The sequence below is a fragment of the Vanacampus margaritifer genome, chromosome 11 (genome assembly GCF_051991255.1).
Source record: "Vanacampus margaritifer isolate UIUO_Vmar chromosome 11, RoL_Vmar_1.0, whole genome shotgun sequence".
NCBI classification, from domain to species: domain Eukaryota; kingdom Metazoa; phylum Chordata; class Actinopteri; order Syngnathiformes; family Syngnathidae; genus Vanacampus; species Vanacampus margaritifer.
The window spans coordinates 18,233,848-18,258,238 of NC_135442.1; the positions used below are offsets into that span (position 1 = coordinate 18,233,848).

At 39.5% G+C, this 24,391-nt stretch overlaps 2 protein-coding genes across 5 annotated transcripts in view; one reads left to right on the top strand and one right to left on the bottom strand.

Annotated features, from left to right (window-relative positions):
* ccdc80 (coiled-coil domain containing 80) lies at positions 1 to 18,081 on the top strand. Its single transcript, XM_077580173.1, has 10 exons — positions 1 to 1,250; positions 2,783 to 2,980; positions 3,066 to 3,544; positions 5,228 to 5,563; positions 7,172 to 7,328; positions 9,663 to 9,799; positions 12,929 to 13,080; positions 13,460 to 13,563; positions 15,981 to 16,064; positions 17,384 to 18,081. Exons 1-10 carry the CDS (start codon positions 590 to 592, stop codon positions 17,704 to 17,706), a joined length of 2,631 nt encoding a protein of 876 aa, XP_077436299.1. The 5' UTR covers positions 1 to 589; the 3' UTR covers positions 17,707 to 18,081.
* The window catches only part of slc35a5 (solute carrier family 35 member A5), a 21,341-nt gene continuing 5,719 nt past the window's right edge, over positions 8,770 to 24,391 (bottom strand). The window contains exons 7-11 of one of the 4 annotated variants that reach the window (XM_077580177.1): positions 23,644 to 23,844; positions 23,450 to 23,577; positions 22,708 to 22,771; positions 22,359 to 22,416; positions 21,072 to 22,273 (exon numbers count right to left, since the gene is read on the bottom strand). In XM_077580177.1, the coding sequence (XP_077436303.1) occupies positions 22,365 to 22,416; positions 22,708 to 22,771; positions 23,450 to 23,577; positions 23,644 to 23,844 (445 nt within the window). In that variant the 3' untranslated portion in view covers positions 21,072 to 22,273; positions 22,359 to 22,364. The other 3 variants (XM_077580176.1, XM_077580175.1, XM_077580174.1) reach the window with 3 other exon arrangements.

A 24,391-nucleotide genomic window follows, 5' to 3' on the forward strand; every position in this document is an offset into this window, starting at 1 on the left:
GGAGTTTCACACCGAACTGGCGGAGAAGTGCGTATACTGAGGAGGTTTCATTGTGGACATTTGTGAAGGACCCGGGAACGGAACACAGTCATTCGCCGAATTCCTTCTACTTAGCTTCACCTGGAGGATATTTTGGGGGGGAGGGAATACTCCTTCTGTGTTATGATTTATTGTGGCGAGTCAATCTCGAAGATGTGACGTGGACCACAACTTTCTTTTTCTTTTTTACTTTTTCTTTTTCTATTTCTTTTGTAAAGCAAGACCTTCATCAATCTGCCGTGTGGATCTACAACAGGTTTGAATTTGTTCCTGTCAGAAATGATGAATAGCACCAACAACTGCGGGATTCTATTACTTGTGGTGCATTTTTGGGTGTAGTCGCCACTTTTTTTACGCACGAGAAACATTGCAAACTCTTGTATATTTTGTAAGTAGACGTCCACAGTGGACGGCATGCTGTGAGACACTCACTGTCAGATGCTCATCTTCAGCTGGAATTAATCAATTTATCAATTGTACTTCAAATGCTCTTAAAGGCGCGCTGAATCTACACTTCCACTGGGAACGTGTTTCGTGACATCCTGGCACAATGTGGCGGCTTTTCACTCTCACGTTGGCGCTAATGTGTCTCCTGACATGGGCAAGCGAGGTCGACAGGCACAGCCATCGCATTCGCGCGCAGTTGCGCCGGCGACCCAGGCTGGGGCGCCCGCAGGTGGGCAGAGAAGGCAGGGGGCGCCAAGTTGCGCGTGTGCGCCCCGGATTCGGTTCTGCCATATCCGTGCATAGCTACGAGAAGGGTGAAGGTGTACAGGCGGATGAGGGCACACCAACAGTTGGTGGAGCGCAAGGCAGAAGGATGCTGGGGGCAAGAAGAGGGGCCGGGGGGCGCCCCCAGGCAGGGATGCTGCAAGACGAGCGTGCCCCCCGATCGAGGGCCAGGGTGACGCGGATGCCCAGCAGCGCCGGTTCGCCCAACCTGCTAGCCAGTTTCGCTGGCAAAAACCGAGTCTTGGTGATCTCGGCGCCTCACGATTCCGATGGATATTACCGGCTAATGATGTCCTTGCTGAAATCCGACGTGTACTGCGAGCTGGCAGAGAGGCACGTCCAGCAGATCGTCATGTTCCACCAAGAGGGCGAGATGGGCGGCAAGGTGCGAAGGATAACTACTGAGGGCAAAGTGATGGAAGAGCCACTGGACACCACTCTCATCCCGAGACTTATGAGCTTCCTCAAACTGGAGAAAGGTACACTTTGGATTTGTTTTTTATTTTGTGGAATAGCCTATATATTCCGTTATTTGCTGAAAAACACACCTATTCGCTGTTTTGTGCTCAGGCCAAAGCAATAAAAGCATTACTTAAGCACCATCTTCGACATTGGTTCTAAGGAACTACATTTAAGTGAGTTAAGGAGTTTCATTTTGACAAAAAATATAACTTTATGGCATCTACAGACAACTATAAACCGTCAAAGGTGGCATGGTTCATTCCCTATCCCTCGAGAATAGTGGGGGTTCACTGGAGCAGTTTTATTGAACACTTTGCTTAAGTAGATTTTTTTTTTTTAGGCATCTGTACGCTACCTAAGAAATTCTTATTCTGACAACATTTCAGTTTTACTCCCTACATTTGAGAATATATCTGTACTTACTACTCGGTACTTTATCTAAAAAATAGTGTTGTTTCTTTTTCAACCTCACTAAATGGTGGCATGATTCAAAAATATGTCAACAGAGAGAGCTAAAGTTAGCAAAGCAGTTAACAGCAGTAAAATGTTTATTAATTGGGATATTTGGAATTTATAATATGAAAGAAAAACAGACAGCAGCTATATGCATGATTTTCCAAAAGCATTTGTAAAAGGACCATAAACTAAATTGTCTTCTACTGTATATTTACCTAAAAATATATACTTGACTAACTTAATTATTTAAAACGTCTTTGATGGTAAAACTAAAGCATGCGTTAGGGTCCCTGAAGACTTACTTGCATTTGATGTTTATGTGAACTGGGTTCACTGAAGACAGAATTGTTTTCATTCACAAAAATATCGCTGGTGTCGTGCCGAAACCGTGTACCTCCATTTTTCAGGAGACCTAAAAAATGGCATGTTTGTTCAACCATTAACATTTCATCCTCAAAGAAAGGAAAGCAATTTTCAACACTTTAGATTGGTCACTAATTTGTAAATACCCACACAAGTGGAATGACCAATAGTATGTTGGTGTTTTTTTTTTTTTAAATATGAATTTTATCAAATTGTGACTTATGAGGTTTTGACCCGACGCCAGCGAAATGTATGTCGGGTTTATTGAGGATTACTTTTGCTTTGGTTTTTGTTTACATCAGGTTCTTTGAAGAGTATAGATAGTCTTATATGGTTGCAAAAAACATATCATGTTTGGTTAAGTGAAGACAAATGATCTTTTTGTGTTTATGAAAACCCACATTTGCTTCATTGATGGCAACATTTTCACAAATTGTATGATGTTTACAAATCGTATTACAGTATGTTATTTTTTGGACAATTGTCTTCAGTGTTTCTAAAAAGCTCATAAACGAATGAAAATTGTCTTTGGAGATTAAAAAATAGGCACAATATGTCAAACGGTGTTCAGTGTTTACAAAAAATGTGCATGAATAATTGTACTGCATGTTTTCTTTTAACAATAACAGACTTATCCTAAAGTTTAATTTGTTCTCGATCTAAGCTCAACCCGAGTCGGATCAGGATATTTTGTAGTTTTACCATAGTGTTGTACCATTATATTCTGTAGGTAAATTTGGGATGGTGCTGCTGAAAAAGACCCTGCAGGTGGAGGAGAGATACCCGTACCCTGTGAGGCTGGAGGCCATGTATGAGGTCATCGACCAATCACCGATGAGGAGGCTGGAGAAGATTCGCCAAAAAGGCTTTGTCCAGAAATGTAAAGGAGCCGGCGTTGAGGGTCAAGTGGAGGCGGGCACGCTTACTGGTAAGAAGAATCAACCCAATGTTAAAATCATGAACTGAAACCAGACTTTTACGTAGCGAGACTCACTTGCTGTGTTTGTGGACAGTGAGCACACCTGTAGAAGGAAAACCAGCAAAGAAATTCCTAAGAAAGTCCACAACAACTACATCTGCGGCCACCACAGCAACGACAACTACTCGGCCAACAACAACCCGGCCAACTACCACGACCGCGACAACTAGAGCCACAACCACGACAACAAGAGCCACAACCACGACAACAAGAGCCACAACCACCAAGGCCACGACAACCACACGAAGATCCACCACCAAACGAACCACCACCACAACCCTGACACCAACTAAACCCCACACCCAGAACGTGCTACTTCCTGCCCCCAGAACAACAGAGGACCCATATTACTACAACCAAAAGGAGCGGGAGCATTACCCCGCCAAAACCACCCCGTCTGGAGACAATCACACGGACAAGGACAGCAAAGATCCACGCATCCACAAGCTGGTGCCCGTCACAAGAAAACCATCCAAGATCAAACCCACCAGGAAAAAGAACGGAGGGGAGAAGGTGAGTAGTATTTTCCCGTGCTAAGCTTTCTTCTGGTCGTTGATCACGTTAAAGCAATTATTTCCAAAATGAAGTACATGTGGCAAAAAATAAATAAAATTGGGAGTTTAAAGGCTCATACATTAGATATGTCCATTTTGCCTTCATTCCATCAGTTTGCCAGAGGCTTAAGGAACATGGGCCGTTGTGGTACAAATGGAAATCCATCAGTGTTAAGATCATTTCCAAAATTAGTAGATAGCGATAGCTCTAGGACTGCCAAGTTTGTAGTTTTCTAAAACATTTAAATGGTTTCAACCATTTTAAACAGTTTTTTTGTACATGTGGAGAGCAGAAATGAGTAGTTATACAGTGTAACTACTCAAGTATATATAGCTTATACTTGTCTTCTTCAGACTCTTACATGGCAGGGTTTCCCAAACTCAGGTTTGGGACCCAGAATGCATTGTGAAATCATTTTTATTAGGTCACCAATTGCCAGAATAAAATGCTTGATCATCATCAATTTCTTCTGGGGTTGTGTCAATTGGGGTCTTTTTCATTACATGATTCATGCATTGATCCATTTTCTATTGCACTTGTCCTCAATGTCGTCATTGGTTAGGGGAGTAGAACACCCTGGACTGATCGCCAGCCAATCATACACTTGTTGATGAACAACCATTCACATTAACATTCACACCTATGGACAATTTGGAGTCTTATATAAACCTATCATGCATGTTTTTGGAATGTGAGAGGAAGCTAAAAAAAACAAAACACAAAAGAATATGTAAACACCACACAAGAAGGACAGATTTGAACCCAGAAGCTCAGAACTATAGAATATGGTAGACATGATAACCATTATGTCACCTGCCTATTGGTATTAATAAGCAAGTAAAATTTATAGTGAGTAGATGAAACTGCTATGGTTCACTTGAGTACTGATTTTGTTTTTTCTTTACTGCAGTTAGTAGACCTTGAACTTGTCCTTTTTCAAAAATGCCACACAACTATGGAGGACCAAAACTGCCTATATATATATATATATATATATATATATATATATATATGCACACACACACAGACACAAATACATTTGTATTTAATTTTTAATTAATTTAGAATTTTGGTATTTTTGATCCATACTGCCAGGTCGAAATGTTATTAAAATGAAGGGGCGGTCCTAAGCGTGTCTTGGGTTGGACTCCGCTGTTGCAAACTACCTTTCATTGGTCGAGTGAGCGGCCGGCGAACAAAGAAGTCTCGCCAGATTGCATGGAGAGCTCCAGCAATGGACGACTATCTTGTCCACTCTCACCACAACTTGGGACTTGAGTTGCTCGACAACAAGTCATATATATATATATATATAGTTATTTTTATTTCCATTTATATACTTTTTGGAGATTTAATTTTAGAATTATATTTTTATATCCATTTTTTTTTTCACTTTTAGTCATTTATTCATTTATTTTGTCATTTATGTATTTTGAATTTTGGCAGTTTTGGTCCTCCATACACAACATCCTAACAGGCATGACTCATAAACATAATTGAAATATGACAAAATTATCACCTGGGGTTGCACGCACTGCACTTTGGTAATCTCTTCAGTTGACCAAGACTGAATTATAAAATATAGATTTCAATAAAAAAAAGTGGTTTGTTGCTGTTCATTAACAAACTATATCCATGCAGATGCTAACAAATGAGTATGAGGACAAGTATGAAGCCGGAAAGCCTACCGTCATTTATCCCGAGGAGGTCGACAGCTTTGGCGACGTCAGTCCCACGAGGAAGGCAAAGGCCAAGCATGACAAAAAGAAGAAGAGCGAAAAGGCGGCCAAGAAGGCAGAGAGGAGGGGAGGAAAGGCCGGCAAAGAAGGCAAAGGTGGTGGGAAGAAGAACGGAAAGAAGCTGTCAAAGTACCCTGAGAAAGAGGACTACCCGAAGCCCACGAAAAAGCCCACGCCTCCTCCTAAGGGATCGCTGGTGTCCTTCTTAGACTACTTTGAGAACCGGAGACGACTTCTGGTAAGAGAAACCCTTAACCCCGTTCACCTTCACCACATCTTCATGTCCATCATACATGCTTGAGAAGACCAACCCCACTGCTAGGGTCTGCTTTAAAACCCAACATTGCCAACATCTGTATCCAATAACCCATTCCCCTCCAAAAGCTTGATCTCAGGGCACATTCTATGTGACCTGTGACATATCACAATATCTGAGTAGCTGAAGACAGAAAACACCCGGCAAAACGTATGTCTGTAAATGCAGCCTTGTTAGATTCATTTTCTCTGAATCTGCTGGTATAGAGAATTCTTGTGGGTCGACAGAAACATTTCTGCCTCAAAACTATCATAACTTATTTTAAAACCGTATTTGTGACATCTGGAAACAATGTTTGGCCACTTCCGTGTTTAATGTACTGACATTTGTCAGCGTCAAAGTAGTAGTAATTGCTTGAATAATCAATAAGATAATCAATTCTGAAAAGATTTGCTAGTGACAGCCCTATATACATTGCACAATACATCTTAGATTCTTTAAGATAAGAGCCACCACTCATGTTTTTCTACTTATATAGGTAATATATCACATGAGAAAATACCGAAGTATATTATAGTTAGATACCTAACCAAACAGTGTGCCTTAGTGTGCTATGAGAGATCATCAGGCAGAAATTTCACTTAATTGGTTAACAAATGGCTGATTTACTATAATTTAGGTTGAGAAACTGACAGAAGGAATACCAGCTGGTAGCTGATATATGAAACAAACAAAAAATAAGATAGATGACCACCAAGTAAACCACCAGTAATCCTAGTAGTATTTTCTGTTTCTGTTTTCCATGTCTCCCTCCATCAACACACCTGATTGATGAACAAGATCGTTATCAAGCTTCTACAGAGCGTGCTGATTAGCTGATCAGTTGAGTCAGCTGTGTTTGAGGAGAGAAACATGGAAAACAGGCAGGACAGTGGCTCTCGAGGACCAGGGTTCCCTATCCCTGAGTTACAGGGACAAGTTCTATTTATTATTATTATCTATTAAGACTATCATACTTTTAATATTGCGTAACAGGAGACTGTTATCTCTGAACTCCTGCTTTGAGCCAAGTGACGTTCTGAGTAGACTAACGCTGATGCAAATGCTGATTATGCAGACGGCTGTGTAGATGTCACTCAACTTCCCGCAGTTGATGTCGCCGGGCTAGACAGCAAACTTATGCACAAGCCAACTAAACACCACCTCTGTAGCTGCACTCCATGTTGCATGAATTGCTTCAAAATGCAATCAATCAATAATCAGTTCCACACAATCAACAGACCTGAACTAATGAACCAAGTAAGCTTTATGTCCACAAGAAAAAAGAAACTCCAGTAATCCTTAATGCAGCACCCCAGTTGTCAGGGTTTGGGTTTGAAGGTTCAAGTGTAGCTGTCAGCTACGCGCAGCTGTGTGAGAGCAGACTGTGCGTCTCTGTTTTGCAGCCAATATAGATTGTTATCACAAAGACAGGCTGGGAAAATATGGCCCATCCTCCACTTGCAGGTTAATGTAAACACCACCTCTGCAGTGTGTGACCTCTACGTATGAACTCCCCCACCCCGCCTTCTTTCTCATCCCCCACCACAGCTGGTGACATCACCCAGCGAGGAGGACAAGATGTATGCCCAGCAAAGGGATGAGTACTTGGAGTCTGTGTGCGAGATGGCCATCCGGAAAGTTTCCATTATCACCATCTTCGGCTCACTCGTCAACTCCACCATGAAAATTGACCACTTCCAGTTAGGTAAGGAGCGCACGTGTGCTTCACATCCGGCCAGACTATGCACAAAAGTCTTCCCATAACTTTTTTGGCGACAGTCAGCGGGTGCTTGCTCTTGCTGAGTCATACGCCCACTCAGTGAATGTTTTCCAGACTTGTAGTGAACGTGTGGGTGAAGGTTGTAACTTTGTGAACACTCCACTGCAGTGCACGTTACCCTGAACTCTCCTAGATTTTTAAAGAGTTCATTCAAACCTGAAAAATGTAAAACAACTTACAAACCATTGCAGTCCAATAAGAAGCATTTATTGCTGAAGGTAATGACTTTTTATTAACAATTAACAAAATAACAATTATTCAAAAAATAATAATAATTGGAGATGGAGACGTTAGGCTTGCTTTTCAACAAAGTAAACATCCATCCATCCATCCATTTTCCTTACCGCTTGTCCTCACAAGGGTCGCGGGGGTTGCTGGAGCCTATCCCAGCTGGCTTCGGGCAGTAGGCGGGGTACACCCTGAACTGGTTGCCAGTCAATTGCAGGGCACACAGAGACCAAAGTAAACATATTTATTTATTTATGTAATTGAAGAATTGATCAGATTTAAATAAAAACACACTGAAGTGAACAGAAGCAATTTCATACATAATTTCATTATTTCCAAAGAATTATTATTATTATTATTATTATTATTATTATTATTATTATTATTATTAATAATATAATAAATAAATAGTTCATTACAATAACATGTTATATGTTCCCCCACTAGTCTAAAAACAGCATTCTGATTAATATTGTGTTTGTGAAATAAGTGTTAAAGGTGGTGTCCAACGGATTTCCCTCAAAAACAAAGGAAAATTATTGAATCCATATCTAAAAAATTAAACATGGGCATATCTCCAAAAGTTTTTTTTTTTCAGCGAAATCTGGCATGTAGCTTCAGTATTACCCAGCAACCTAAATATTTTGTTATTAACTAAAGACAAATTGATATCCATTTGATCATGATTTAGATCCAGATCTTGAATTTTCCAACATTGGAGACAAACATACCATGCTGGCCTGTAACTAATCTTCCTACAGTAAACTACAGGCAGGTTTCTTACATTCCATAATGGTCTCAAAAAGCTTTGGTTAGAGTGTGACTCTGTAAAACTTTATGAGTCTGCATGTTCCACCACAAGACAAGGTTTCAACAACACGGAATTTTGGGTTGAAAAGCTGTAAGGTGATCTCACCCATCCGTGGCACACACAGTTTTTCCACTTGAAAAAAACGTGTGTGTACAAACAAGTGCTTCTTTTTGTGCCTCCATTCCCGGATGGATTAAGATGACCTCACCGTCTTAAATTTGGTTCATTAGAAGATGCAATTTTTGGAAGAATACTTTGTCTTGTTTCAAATCGTATCAACATTTTAAAAAACACAACAATCAACACTATGAAAAGAAACTCATTAACTCCTAAGTCCCAAGCTTCACATTTATTCAAACAGCCAGCCTTGTATTGCTTATGGTAGCTTAAATCAGTGTTTCGCAACCTTTAATGAGCTAAGGAACTTAGCTCACCAGGATACTAGCAAACAAAAATGTTAAGAAAAGTACATTGATTCAATTAGTGATGATCTTGTCTCAAATACTCAAAGTGGAATCTGGGCCTGTTTAGTTGAACATTCATCCATGACCCCTTATCAACACGAGTAGCATATGTATTATTTTCATAGCTAATGAATGGCTCACAGTGGTTTAGCCAAACAAAATGCAGTTTAGGTTACCTTAAATGACTCCAAAGATGTTCTTAGTTGCAATTGCGATTCCAAGCCTTTAAATAAAATTAGAATGATCAGATATATTGCTTCAATTACCAACATTAAAATAGCTTCCTCACTTGTTACATGCATTTTCCAGGTCTGTACTTCCCATACTCTTTAACTGAGGTCTTTTGAAGAAGATTACACAAATTCTGATCTTGAGTGGACCGGAAAGCAAGTAAAGATTTGTTGGACAGCAGCAAAGTCAATCAGGGACAAACTCAACAAAGAGCTGTTTTCACTCCCTGACTGCTTGGCGAGGTGGGATGTGACTTTGGAATTGAAATTGACTTTGTTGTTGACACACTTGGTTTGCTTTTGACTTAATCACCTCTTGGTGGGAGGGAGTGATGATTAAAATGCTTTCGTGTCTCCAAATGCCAGCTACGTCAAGTCAATTCCAAAGTCACAGCCCACCTCGCCAAGCAGTCAGGGAGTAAAAGCAGCTCTTTGTTGAGTTTGTCCCTGATTGACTTTGCTGCTGTCCAACAAATCTTTACTTCCTTTCCTGTCCACTCAAGACATTTCTGGCTTTCTTCTTCAGAGAATGACAAGCCGATGAAGGGACTTCGTCAGGAGGACCTAGTGAACCAGGATCTGATCACTGAGTTGAGGAAGGAGTTCAGCATGATCCACGATGACTTCCACATGGTCCTCACTGACAATGACATGAGAGTCAAGGTGAGCTGCTTGGACCAACATGCCTGTCGCCATATCCGCAATATCGTGATATCGCAGTATTAAAATTGCCACAATATCATGGTCGTCATGTCACGATATTAAAAGCAAGCACATCTGTAAAAAGGCTAGGTTGTATTCCATTTGTCAAGTCCTAGCACACTCTGGTGGTTAGTTTAATAGTGCAGATTAATTTTAATTAGGAATGTTTTGTCCACTGTGGCAGTTATCACTCCCATAAATTAGTCATACCAGCTAATATTTTATAAAATCTCAGTCGAAAAACATTACTTTTCGACCGTTTCAGCTGAACGCAGCATTGTGAATTACATAGACCATGATATTTTGCGGTGCTAAGCCAATATAAGCACGACAATAACGAGGCATGGCATGACAAGACTAAACCTATGTCTTTGTCACTGCTGTTATTAAAATTAAAACACAATATTGTCCTTTTTTCTCCAATATGAACTTTGTTTTTTGTTTACAACATTGTGAGATTTTATAAAGCATCAGACGCTTTTTTTAATATCGCCAACCTGCCCACAATATTGTGATAACTATCGTATCGTGAGCTTCATATTGTGATATTTATCGTATCATGCTCTTTGGATATCGTTACATCCCTAATTCACACTTTACGGATCATTTAGAATCTTCAGTGAACCCAATATTAGGCGTTGTACAGACTAGTCGACTTTACTACTCCACAGTGATGTTTAGAGCATGATGTCGACTAGTCGCTAATCACAGGTTTTTGGGGTATAAATACGACAAGCCATATAAAGATTGCAAACACAAAAATGCAAATGCAGTGTTTAGGAAAGCCTTGCTTCATGCTTGTAGGATTTTCCAAAAAGAGCCATTAATACCTGTTTTGGTCAAAGTACTCCCTCACAGCAATATGAAAATCAACCAATAAATTGAAGGGGGAAAGTGGCATACAAAAGCTAACAGCCAAAACAAATGTTTTTTTTCACCCACACAAAATGGCTGAAAACTGTGTTTTGAAAAGTCATCACCCTGATCTGCATTTTTTTTTAAATAACAAAAAACGTATTGTATTTTTTTTTTTTTAAGGTAGTGGGTGTATAAGGATTCACTTCCTCTGTTGAGTAGATGGCTGGGATCACCATCACAATGATACTTTATAAAACCGTTCAATCATATCTAGATTATCATTGGGACTCCTTTAGGAGGAACTGCGGGAAATAAAAGTTCTTAGCTCCGATAGTGAAAAAAAATACTGAATGATGTTCCTGTCTATTACAACTTGTCAGCCAGTTGTTTTGTATCAAAACTAAGCTAAAACTGTTACACAACTATTGCTAGTAGCTTTTTGAGTCATCCACAATAATGTTATTCTATTAACAGTTCTTTTTTTCTCATGTTAATCCTCTAAAGTCTTTCCACCAATCTGTCCATCAAGTTCCCATTCCTCTCACGCCATTCTATGCTGCACTGCCAAAACACCGCCTTGACGAAAACACTGTTAATTCTCACAACTCATTTGCTTGCCGGCTACTTGGTATACTGTATGTGTGCGTACTTGCCAGAAAAGAAAAAAAATGTCAGCGAGTTGTTTTTGGACATGTGCATCAAAGAGGCTAGTGTTCGCTCACTCTGCTGACAGCGGCGTCTGTGGACCTGCGAGGATGTGGGTGGGTGGGAGCGCAGCGGATTCACCCTCGACTGAGGAATGAACGCTGGATGTGGTTTGGAAGCGTTGGATACGACGCTCAGCATTCCGGGTGTTGCTTCCTAAAAGTAGAGATCAAGAATGTCAGATATGTGAAAGGCCACACCGCAATTATAGGGAAAATACTCAAACAATTCACTGGAAACTTTTCTTTTTGCTTTTTGGAATCAATTTGCTTACCAGCTGTGCCCGTATGTTTTCTATAGCGATTATCCTAAAGTCATGCAGGGGAGACCTGAGAATAGGGCTCGGATTGGATTAACTTCCATGCCAAGTCAGATACATGGACCACGACACTCCTAATGGAATTCTCCATTCTCACTGAGTTCAGTTGAAAGGCTACACATGACACCCAGGTCTGGTTGCATTATGTGAATGTTTTTTTGAATGAAGCAACAGAGGCTCTCAAATGTTTTGGGTCCAGGGATCCCTTACCGAGGACATTTTTGCAAAGACCCCATCATAATCGTAACTTCCCACTAAAAAACAGACATTAGCGATATCATTTTCACATATGACAAGGATTTAAGTGGAAGGCAATCACAGTCAATCGCAGTGACTTAGAGTCTTAAACGATCCACTTTGAAACCTTTTGACCAGAGGTAAATGTGTCCAAATTGCAAATAATTTGCCAGGGTTGCCTCCCCTAATATGAATACCTTTACATGAAAAGTGGCAGAGCTCGAAATAGACATGGTTTGTGCCTGCAGAGATGTGGGATTTAGGTGGTATGTCACAATCTTATCCATACCTTTTGATTGGCCCAACATTAAAGTTAGAGCTACTGTATGTAGATTTCACTAATAATTGGATGTAATACTTCCGCTGAACATCTGCAAAAAAATGGATGACATCCTACAACAGTGATGGCCAAGTTCGGTCCTATCCACTATCCAGCCTGTTTTCCATGTTTCTCTCCACTAACACATCTGATTCATGATCAGGATCGTTATCAAGCTTCTGCAAAGCTTGCTGATGAGCTGATCATTAGATTCAGCTGCGCTGAAGGAGGGGGACATGGAAAACGAGGACCGAACTAGGCCACCTCTGTCCTAGAATGTCAGTAACTGAATTCCAGTCAGTTATCTAATATGAATATGGCTTTGAATAGGAATGAGCTCTCCACCAAGTCGGCTACAGTATGTGAACCACTACACCAACAGTGGTATTTTCTATCCCAGCCCTGTCAGAGTGAAATGTGGGTTACATCCCGGACAAGTCGCCAGTAAATTGGTGTTTGTGAATTAGGGAACTAAGTAGCAATCGATCCCTTTCAATCTGCAAGAATGTCAACTATGCCAACCACTCTACTACCAGTCACCCATTTGCACAAGAATAGTAATAAAAAGTAATATTTACTCAGTGGCTGTCACCTGTCAACTAGTCCTTTGGAAGCGCTTGGCTGATCAATGACTTTTTTTTTTTTTTGCTAGCAATCCTACGAGGTTCCCATTGCCATGAAAGCCGTGTTCAACTACATCGACACATTCTCCTCCCGCATCCGAGAGATGGAGCAGCAGAAGCGAGATGGTGTCGTTTGCAAGAAAGAGGACAAGCCCAGATCGTTAGAGAATTTCCTCTCAAGGTAAGAACTGAGAAGTGAATCTTGAATGATTGCATCCTTGCTTGGGTGGTCCCCGAAGTCTGTTTCCCTTTTTCAAGACTCTGTTCCCGTGCTCTGCAACAAACTCAACCACTTTATAGTGTTTAGAAACCCTAATTGGCAGATTGCGACAGTCTGTTTGTATTCTGCATATTTACCGTCATTTAAACTACAACAATCCCTGCAACACTGAATTACTGCAGGTGTACACTTTCCTAAACATCTACGGTTGCCATGGAGACTTGGACTTCTGTGAGGGTTTTGGCTGGTATTATGGCGCTTGTCAACAATAGTAATTGTACAGAGCATGCACCGCTGCCCCAAAGCACCACGTAGGTCCCTAAATTTGTCCTAATCGTAGGTTTCGCTGGAGGCGACGTCTCTTTATCATCTCCACCCCCAACGATGAGGAGTGGGCCTATCAGCAGCAGCTTTATGGCCTGGGCAGTCAGGCCTGTAACCTGGGTGAGTAGCTCCACAACTGATGTAATATTAGCGGGTGGTACACCAGCTTTAAAGGAGAGTTTTTTAATGGGGCTTTTTAAACTGGCCAAAGATTAATTCCCATTTTTTTAAGAGCTGAACTCAAAGATCCAAGACTTTTCCTGTGTGCACAAAAAGCATATTTCTCTCATATATTGTTCCCAAATCTGTCTGAAGTTATGTGAATGAAAAGTTCTCCTTTGCCGAGGAAATCCATCCACCTTTCAGGTCCGGCAGCAAGATGCTGATTAGACAGCATGATTACTGCCATAGGCCGGTCCATGAGGGCCACTATCTTGCATATCCAAGATGTTTCCTTCTTCCAACACACCTGATTCAAATGGCCAGGATTATTATCAGGATTCTAAATAGGGCTGCTCTAGCCTGAGTGATTTTTTGTGTGGAAAACCAGTTATTTATTGTCTAAGTTAAAGCCACACCCCAACCATGAATGGAATCACTCTTCTGAGATACAAAATGCCACTCGTACATTGGCGACACCTCTGCCACTTATTGGCAGTTTGATATTCCATTTACTTGTAACAATGGCCGTGGAGTGCTGATAATGTTCCCACCAGCCCACAGACCAAAGAAATAAGCACATCAAATACATAAATGTGAACATGACTTTATTTTTAGGGGTGTCAAAAATGTGTGCATTCATTTTGAGTTAATTTAAAGTTCCCATAACGCCACTCTTTTTTTAAAACACGCGATTAACACCGTCCCTTACTTGGAAAGCCTGTACTGAGGGAATTCCAGTGGCAACGCAGCAGACATGTCCACGTCAAAATGTAGCAGTAATAAATGTAATAATAATGCATATATTTGTGGAGACTGGAGTCAAGTGATATTTTACCATTTTAAAAATGTGCAGAATTTCACCAGTTACTTCATGTTAAAGATTAGATAGCTCTTTATATGAAAAAAAAAAATGCACTGAGCTGTCATCAATGTCTTACAAATGCAATCATGCCATCTAGTGGCAGAAAAATGACCTCAACACAAATCAATATTGCGCTAATTTCTACAGTACAGTACATGTTTTTAATTTTAACTCTAACTTTAACTCTAACTTTAATTTCATGAATTATTATGAAATTACTGTATCAATCACTACAAGATGCAACCATATTTCTATTAGTTTAACATTTTTTCCCACTTTTATGATAACAACAATATGAAAACCTCATGGGATTAATTACGATTAAAAAACAAAACATTGCCTGACACCCCTACTTTAATCCCAAGAGCCTATTCCCTTCATTTTGAAGTATTTCTCTTGGCTAAACTGATTCCAGTACATGGCTGACGTAACTACTAACTAACTACATTGGTAAAGGCGCTGATTCCTCAACCAATGAGATTTTAAGTTCACCTCTGGCCAATAGCGGTAGCTTGCCAGCATTAACATCAGCATTTTCCATCCTTTCATTGGTTGGTCAGGAAAAGCTGTGTTTTTATTCTTTTATTCCACACACACTTTTGTTTCCTTTGTAATGTGGAAGAAGGTGTACAATGTCGACCAATCCGCAACTCTAACACCATTGACTGAAGAGTACTACTGCAACTGCCACCCAAACAAACATCTACCGGAAAGTGGGACATTGTGAGATATTTGGGAAGCATATACAGTACAATGGGAATCTAATAAAACATGTATCATACAACTTGGTGGAAAAATGTGTCAAAAATGTATTAGTGGCATTGCAGTATAATTATAGGCCTGTAGCATTGTATGTAATATTGATTTAAATTAAATTGGATTGGATTTTATGGTATGCTAGAGGAGGGAGACCTCTAAAACATGCATGATTGTGGCCCTCGGGGACCTGAGTTTGAGACCTATGGTCTAGTACAATGCAATGTCATGTAACTCCTGCAAGATGGGAATTATTTTAAGTGCATCAATAAATTGAGGGCAATAATCACCACTTAGTTAAATCCCTGACAAAGCATGTCCGTTTTTAATGTTGGATTTGGTCGCTCGAGGGTGGGGTGGGGAGTCTTATCGGCATGTTGAGACGCTCTGTGAGGACTTCATGTTGTTCTTGGCTGGGGTTCAAGACTGCTCCCCTCACTTCTTGTTCCAAAGAAAGACCTACCCTGCTGATGAGGCTAAATGACTAAAAAGAAAGAAAAAAAGGGGGTTCATCCTGATATTTAGCACTTTGCCACGTTTCATGTGGATTTTTCTTGTCTCGGATGAAAAAGTTCCTTGGCCACATTCCGCACAATCCTTGCCCACTAGCACCACTTTCTCCTCATAGCAACCATCGCTAAGCTTAGGAAGGTTCCAATAACAAACAGGCACAATGAGTTTATTACAGATGCTATACTGCAGAATATTATGTATGCTTTTCTTTAATGGGTGTTGAATTTGTCTTTTTCTTTTTCAGGTTTAAGGCACATCTCCATTCTAAAGTTGGTTGGGACAGAGGTGTTGGACATGGGTGGAGTTTTGGAACTTTATCCTTTTAATGGTAAGGACCTAGAAAACCGAGAAATATTGTGTGAATGCCAACATCACATACACTTTGGACCAGATTACAGTACTCCTAAAAAGTTACGAGATATTGGGCTTTTGGGTGAAATTTAAGGAAGAACCTTTAAAAATGCACTATAACTTTCACAGGTGAACTTAATTTGACCATCTCTACTGTGTATATGCTCAACTGTTCAACATTTCAGTGCTTCTTGCTGTTCTCTAACATCGAGCCGAGGGCAAAATCTACAATAGAAAATTACAAAATGGTTATACTATTTCAAATTTCATCTTCATCATGCTGTTCACATTTTGACATCATGGCATCAACACACCTAACACCTGATAATTGATGAAAAGTACATCACTACTGCCAGGTGGCAAACAGGATGTTTTTAGAGTAAATGGCCACTGAGCTTAGAGTGTCATCAGCAGATAAGAAAGAAGAAAGGCAGAGATGTAGACGTCTTTGGAAATGGTTTGAACACCTGCTGTGAATTTTGTTGTTGCACTTCTAAATATCTTATTTCTAGACATCCGGTCGCTGTGTGAAAGTTATAGCAAGCAATATTCCACTTTGCCAGGTTTTACAGTAGCCTCCATCTGTTACCGTAGCAGCAACAGCAGAGCACTGTTGTACCTTGCGGGACGCTTCCCAGCAACACGTCCGACTTGCTAGAACATCTTTTCTCCATCAAGCCGTTCTTGCACCACATTCTGCCTTAAAAAAAAAAAAAACCCTCTCTGCACGACCGGTTCTCCAAACAGAAACCCCTCAGATGTTGGATCATTTCAGCTGCAGCGATTCCCTCCATAAACCTCCATAACATGCCATTAAATATGGGTCATTTCAGAATTGGAGGACAATTTAGGCACACACATTTTTGGTAAAAGGACCATTAATTTTTTCTATTAAAAAAAAAAAGTCTTTAAAAAAAAAAAAACTCAACCCCGTCTGTCTGTCCCCAGTACGCAGATGAAAACAATGAAAACGAGGATGTCATTTCTGCTGAGTCATGTTGCTTACATTTTCTTTTTTTCAAAAAGCTGATTGGAAACGGATTTTATCTGTTATATTTGATGCGTGTATGTTGGTCATTTTAGGTGGTGCTATAGAACCATTTGGTATCCTAATGAACATTTATTACTACAGCTACATTTTGTCACAGGATAACTATAAATGTAACTTGTATGTTTCTGTGTGAGTAGATGAATAGAAATGTAATGTGAGGGACAGAAAGTGTCCTCCAATTCTGCAGTGACCCATAAACTGTTGAAAAACAGAACTCCTAACTTGGCTGTCTGTGTCCCTTGCAGGAAGCGCTACGGTGGAGCGCGAAGGCCTGTCAGCCATGCTGGTCAAGGACATAAGGAACTACTTTCAGATCAGCCCAGAGTACTTTTCCATGCTGCTGGTGGGCAAGGACGGCAACGTCAAGTCCTGGTACCCCTCGCCCATGTGGTCCATGGCCATCATCTACGACCTGGTGGACTCCATGCAGCTGCGCCGGCAGGAAATGGCCATCCAGCAGTCGCTGGGAATGCGCTGCCCCGAGGACGAGTATGGAGGGTACGGCTACCACCAGCACGGGTACGAGCACGGCTATCAGGACAGGTATCACCAGGGCTACGGTTACTAGCGGCTTTCTTGATGAACGCCCCTTCTGTTTGACGTTAGCGGCCCTCTAATTTCGCCTCGCCAACCGAGCGGATGAGGTCATCGGGTAATTTTGTAGCACTAAGTGGAGGCTTTGAAATGATAGCTTTCACCTAGCCACTTCCTCCATATATAATATAGCCCAGTATGGCGCCACTTTGTGCTAATCGCAGCCAACAAAAGCAGAGAGGAGCCTGATGGGAAATGTATCCTGCTCAAATACGTCATACATGTATTTATTGGACTTCTGTTGCATTCCTGGTTGTTGCAGTTTTCCAGCTGCAGCTTGATTGTTTTTGGGGTTGCATTTTATTATTTAAACTCTATTGTGCTTTATGATAAATTCTTTTTCCCTGGATTTTACTGGTTGTTTTTTGTGTTTTTGCTTGATACACAAGTGAAATCTGACTAACATGAAATATTACAGCGTGGCCTTTTATGTGAATATAATGATATTTAGAATTTACAAAATAATAAATTCAATAAAAATGCTAAAAATACATATTACATTATTATAAACTAACATAACCAAAAATAAGATGGTGGATTTGAGCACTCTAAAATGTCCAAATGTGTGACTGGCTGTTTGTCATTGTACCCTGTGAGTGGCTGGCAACCTGTCCAGGCCACAAAACAACTAAATGGAATTAAAAACAAAAAACATCACATTACATGAACAAAAACATTACAATTTTATAGATAATGATTATTAGAAAAACTCAAGACAGTGTGTTAATTTATTACATTAAATATACTATATAATCGTACCAATACAATGGCAAATAATGCATTAAAATAACAGGCAACCTGGTGAAATAGTGGTTAGGATGGCTACATTGTAGGCACAATGAATGAATGGATGGATGAGATAATCAATTACAATATATCAGATTTAAAAAAAAAAAAGATTTTGAAAACGAAGGTGGTGCATTAAATGTTGCATTTTCCCTATTACAAAGTGTAAATTCTTACAATTTGCACGAGCCAAAAAATAAATGCAACTAGAAATGTATTTTTTTTAAATACATAAACTACTAGTTTTATACTTATTAGCAGCAGTGTGTAATAGTTACATATTCAACATAATAAAATATATATATATATACAATATTGAACAATAAAATAAAAATTAGATACACATGCATAGTCTATAAAAAATATTGTAGAGAGAGATCTATTTTTAAATTCTGTTCTCATACTGGATCTCAACTGTGCAGGTGTACCTAATGATGTGGCCTGTGAGGATATACTGTACTCTACATCTACATTTTATACATTCTGCCCAAAAATTGTGCTTGAGTAAGACAATTTTAAAAATGAGTTGCTGTTTGCATTTTGACGAGGCTTGGGAAAAAACTTTCAACAAATCACTTTTTTTCCCCCTTTTTTCTTATTCCCCATTCTCCCATCACAATCCAACACCAAAGCATGACTTGCAGTTTATTGCAGAGCACACTAGGCACAATTTATGAATAGTGACAAAGTGGCAAAAACAGTACATGATAGTCGTTGTGCTTTCAAAGAGTTTTATGGTCCACCAAAGAATTCTTTGAGTTCCATAAATACTGTACATCTTCACATCCTGATAAATTCAGTCATCCAAAGCTTCCTCCAGCAGCTGAAGAGGGGAAAAATACCCAGTGATTTCCAATGACAGTAGCAGGGCTTATTCCTAGCACGCACAAACGGAAAGCGTGTTGAGGTTTGACCACAGGAAAAACAAACGCCTTAGTCTCGTGTGTTTCAGAAACAGCATCAACGTCGTCACTCCACGTTTTCCGGCAGGCAAAAAAAAATATATATATTTTTACAGCCAGCATGTGTGTGTGTGTGTATAATGTGCATCCTCTGTGAACATTGCACACAGTCTGCTTGTGTGCACTACAAAGAGGACTCTTCAGAGTCGCTGTCTGTGTTGGTCTTGGTCAGCAGCTCCAGCTCCTCACCATCCTGAAACAAGGTGAGTCACCAAGGATGAAATATTGCATTTTGGTGAGGTAAAATAACATCAATTCAAACTAAATAATATATTAACAATGTAAATAAATAAGGATCATTTATACTACTACAACCACTACTAATAATAATAATAATTCAGAAAAATGACAATGACAAGCTCTAATAGAAATGTACATCATTGACATTAAGTATGACAGCGGCTTAAATATTGCCCATTTCTCCACCAATTATAATGTCAGATATTCAGTTACGTAGCAGGCCACAAAATCAATGAAATAATATCATTAAATTAATTAATACAATAATGATACAGCGCAATATTACAATATAATGGAAAATTAAATGTCAAATATTAAAATTTACACCAGACAGTGGCCACAACATCCATAAATAAATGCATAATATATATTTTAATAACAATACATTACAAATTACAAGGAATTATAATAGTTCAAATGTAAAGGGGAAAAAAGGTTATTAAATTTTGCATATGGACAATGGCTAGATTAGAATAAATGACATAATACATTAAATAAAAGTTTATTTAAATAAATACAGATAAATAAAAATACTATTTAAATATTGCAATCTAAAAAATAATTAATAAATTATTAATATTAGTAAAATTATTAATTAAATTACCCCCCTCCAAAGAAAAAGCCTACTGCACAGTCAATTGCCACAAAATCAAGTACATTTAATTATAAATTATAATAAAATCAATAATTTATAACTGAAATATTTTGCAATAAAAATAATAAATGATACATAAAAAGTACATCAAATACTTAATTGAAATGTAAAAAACATTAAAATGCGCAGTGACAATACATCAATTCTTATTTTGTAATAAGAATAAAAAACACGAAAAATGTTATCTAAGGTTGTTGTTTTTTAAGCACAATTTGAAGAACAGTAACATGAGCTGACCTACTACAGCATTTAGAACACGACAGAGTACTCAATGACAGATTACTCAATGACAGCGCCACTGGCAGAAAACAAACTGTGTGTTATTCCTCCATTAAAGACTAAACAAGAGACAAAATGGCTCATCCTTGCACCTTCCTGCAGGGAACTTGGCGTGTGCATGTGTGTGTGCCCTTACCCCTCTGGACCTCTTTAACACCTCCCCGTTGATGACCCGCAGCTTTTCCTGCTGCAGGCTATACTCTAGGTCCCGGGGCCGGCTGGCATTGTAGATAAAGATGGCCAGCAGCACCACGGGGGCCTGCAGGAAGAATTCCACAGAGGGCCGGAAGTCAAAGAGGAAGAGCGAGAGGGCGGTCACCAGGACGGTGGTGATCTGGTTTGTCATCACGTGGAACATGTTGTCCCGGAATTTCAAGATGAAGGCCACGGAGAGGCCCAGGGTCGCTGATGGACAGGAAGTGGCAAGTTGAAGATTTTAGTTTGATGGCCATGAACCGTCCTTCACATGTACACTATAGCCTTCAACTTTGCTACAACATTTCACCTCTGAAATGGTTAAACTTATATTGAACCTTGTTAGATTATTTAATTGTATTTTAGCTCACACATTTTAGGTCTATCAAATTACAGTAGTGCCTTGTGATACGATCAGTCGATATTGCAGATGAACAGTTTGGCCGATAATTAACTATTCTTCTAAAATACTTCAAGCTGTTTAATGCCACTCCTAGCTAGTTGAGGTTTACTGTTAAACTAAACAAAAACAAAGAGAATTACACATTAGGTATTTAAAAATACTACATCGCTGATAGACAAGTCTGCACAGGGTATCGATTACAAACAATGCGTGTTCATAGACTGGCTGGCGGACAGTATCTATTAGGCAGTGTTACAATTTGAAAACAGTACATCAACACATGTAAACAGAAAATTTAAAACTCACAGGTATATATTCTTTATTTTCAGTAAAAGAAAGAAAAAAAAAAGTTTAACATTACTACAGCTTATAGTCACTCTACATGACTGTGTTGTACTGCCCCCCGGTGGCAAAATCGTGAATACCAGAAGTAGCCGCAATGAATTATGTGAAAACAATATGATTGAGTGCTATTTCCCTTATAAACTCATTGAATGCCAGTTATTTGCAGCTCTGCCATCCCCCTCAGTGCCAGCCATTTTACAGGATTTTAACCAATTTTTGAAAGAAAACCTAAACCCTCATCTTTCATCAGAAAAAAAAGTCTGTCTCTAGCATTTGTCATTATTGAGCAATCAGCAGTAGAAGAGTGGCACGTTTAAATGAAAATCCTGGTTTGACAAAAATAACGGAGAAATCAAGGGGTTTTGTGAAGATGCATTTCAAGTAAAAATTTTACTTTGACAGCAAACATTTTTGTTTTTATTACAAGTCAAACATATTAACACAATTTTTTTCAAAATAAAATTAAACAATTCATAAGAAAAGGATATTGATGCAAAAAAACAATTATCTAACTTATCCAAGTCTCTATTTACAATTTTAACATTTTTCCAAACTATGAAGTCTGAGTTATTTACGCAGTTATGTGCGCAGTTTTGTCCACCTTTATGGCGCACTTTCTTTGGGTGTGGTAGAGGTGAAAGCATTGTCCTTGGTGCAACACGATGAACACAATCCGCTGCCTGATGTGCACAATAAAAAATGAATAAAAATCACCATAAACATATTTACTTCTTGTAATGTGAAGAAACAAAATATTTTACCTTCCTTTACACTGCAAAAAAGGAGGCGCTTGAGTGGTTGTGGTGCTGGATCCACAATCTAATGTAAGGGAAAAGGAACATTACAACAAATATTTTTTTTGTTGCTGCACTTGCATTTATTACCACAAGCCTTGTGTTCCTTATTGAACGACATACAATTTATCTTTGATCATTTCATTTATTCTGTGGTTTTGCCGAACGTTGTTTTTTTTTTTTTTTTTTACAAATTGTGCACTGCTATAGGACACACGAGGCAATAGTATAGGCATCATATGATGTGGGCTGATGCACAGTGAAAGGAGTCATGTTGAAGTTATGAAAAATAGCATGGGACCAAGTTCATGCTTACCTACACGCAGACGCAGCTTGCCCTTGAAGATGCATCCAACGACGCTCATGGCATGGTTGCCTGGCTGGAGATACATCGAGGGGGCGCTTCTGGTAAAAAGCCCTGTGATGCATGTTTGCTGCGTGGCTTCTTTGATCGGTGGCGTGATGCCGTTTTCCCACCAAGATGCATCCGGTGAACGCGAAAGTCCGGAGACGCCGGTGGCTTGACGAGGGGGCTTATAATTTATTGGACTGATGTATTTTATTGTTACTGATGGTGAACTGTGAAAAACCATACTAGTAAATACTGTGCTATATTATCCTTTTAGGTACATACTGTGTGCAGTATCGACAACTAGGAGGATCCCTGACGGGACTGGTTGTCTACCATTGTGCCTTTCTACTTTAGTTCAATTCACAGTTGTGCTCATAAGTTTCCATAACCTGTATGGAAACTTATGAGCACAACTGTGTTGTTTCCATGTAAACCTATGAGCACAACTGTATGTATCACCGTTCACCACTAGTTGGCAGACATACAGTTGTGCTCCTAAGTTGACATACCACCGTAAACTTATGAGCACAACTGTCGTTAAGACCTGTGCCATAACCGTGCAAGTTGTTTTGTTTGCTTGCTCAATTTAGCTCCAATACATATGAAAATGTTACACAATAATAAACTCATGGGACAATGTCAATCATTCAGATTTCATCAGACTGTGTGGGTGTATCTAATATTGCGGCCTGTGCACGTTACTGACCAGTGAAGACCACCAGGGCTAGAGAGTAGATGTTGTGTCCATAAAACAGGCCACAGTGGACAGTGAGGCCTCGAGACTCTTGTCCAGTAATGAGGGTCAGACCATTAAACACCACACCGAAGGCATACCTGCCACATTACAAAGTAAAGAAAGTCAAGACCTGATCTATATTGACCAGACGACGACGGACTCACAGTTTACTGTTCTGAATGAAGATGCTCTCCGTGAGCTGGTCTCCTTCCTTCAGGATCTTCTCGTTGTAAATGTTGGCCATGGCTGAGATGAAGCACTGCAGCAGGAGCAGAATGTGGCCTACGCCCAGTGAGCGGAGCTTTTCCACCAGGTTGTCCCGCCAAGCCTGGCCGGGCAGCATCGACACCCACGAAGCACTGGTGCTGGGAGAGGACGGCATCACACATATTGAGTAAAGGAACATGCTTTTATTTGGAATCAAATCAGTGATTCTCTGGGTATCTGATTTCAAACTCTTATTTTGAAGAGGTAGTTAAAGTTGATCAGTACCTTTAAAATGCAATCCAATCGTAGACTCTTGATTTTAATTTGTATTTATTTTATTTTGAAATACACATCAATACAAGTTTATACAGATGCTACCACAATGTCTTTACTGCAATCTTGTGGCATCTATAGGAAATTCAGTTCACAAAGCAGGGCTGTGTCCCAATAAATGTAAAAAGATTGAAGGCAAAGGCAGCATGATGTAGGAGTTGTCCGCAGGTCTACCTCACAGCGAAGCTCTCCGTTCAAATCTCATCTCTTTTGAATTTTTTTTTTTATAAAAGCAAAATGGTAGATAAGATCATTTTTACTACAAGGTGCTCTGATGTTTGAAATTTAAAAAAAAATAACTCAACTATATAGTGTGCATTTAATGTAGGACTTTTATTTTGAAAATATAATATTGTTAAAAAGACAAGCACT

What these genes read in the sequence shown, in the direction of transcription:
- ccdc80 (XM_077580173.1), top strand. Translation starts at nt 590, where the DNA reads ATGTGGCGGCTTTTCACTCTCACGTTGGCGCTAATGTGTCTCCTGACA. An exon ending in GGAGGCGGGCACGCTTACTG is followed by an intron (nt 2,981 to 3,065) that starts GTAAGAAGAATC and finishes GTTTGTGGACAG; the next exon opens with TGAGCACACCTGTAGAAGGA. An exon ending in GGAACTTTATCCTTTTAATG is followed by an intron (nt 16,065 to 17,383) that starts GTAAGGACCTAG and finishes TGTCCCTTGCAG; the next exon opens with GAAGCGCTACGGTGGAGCGC.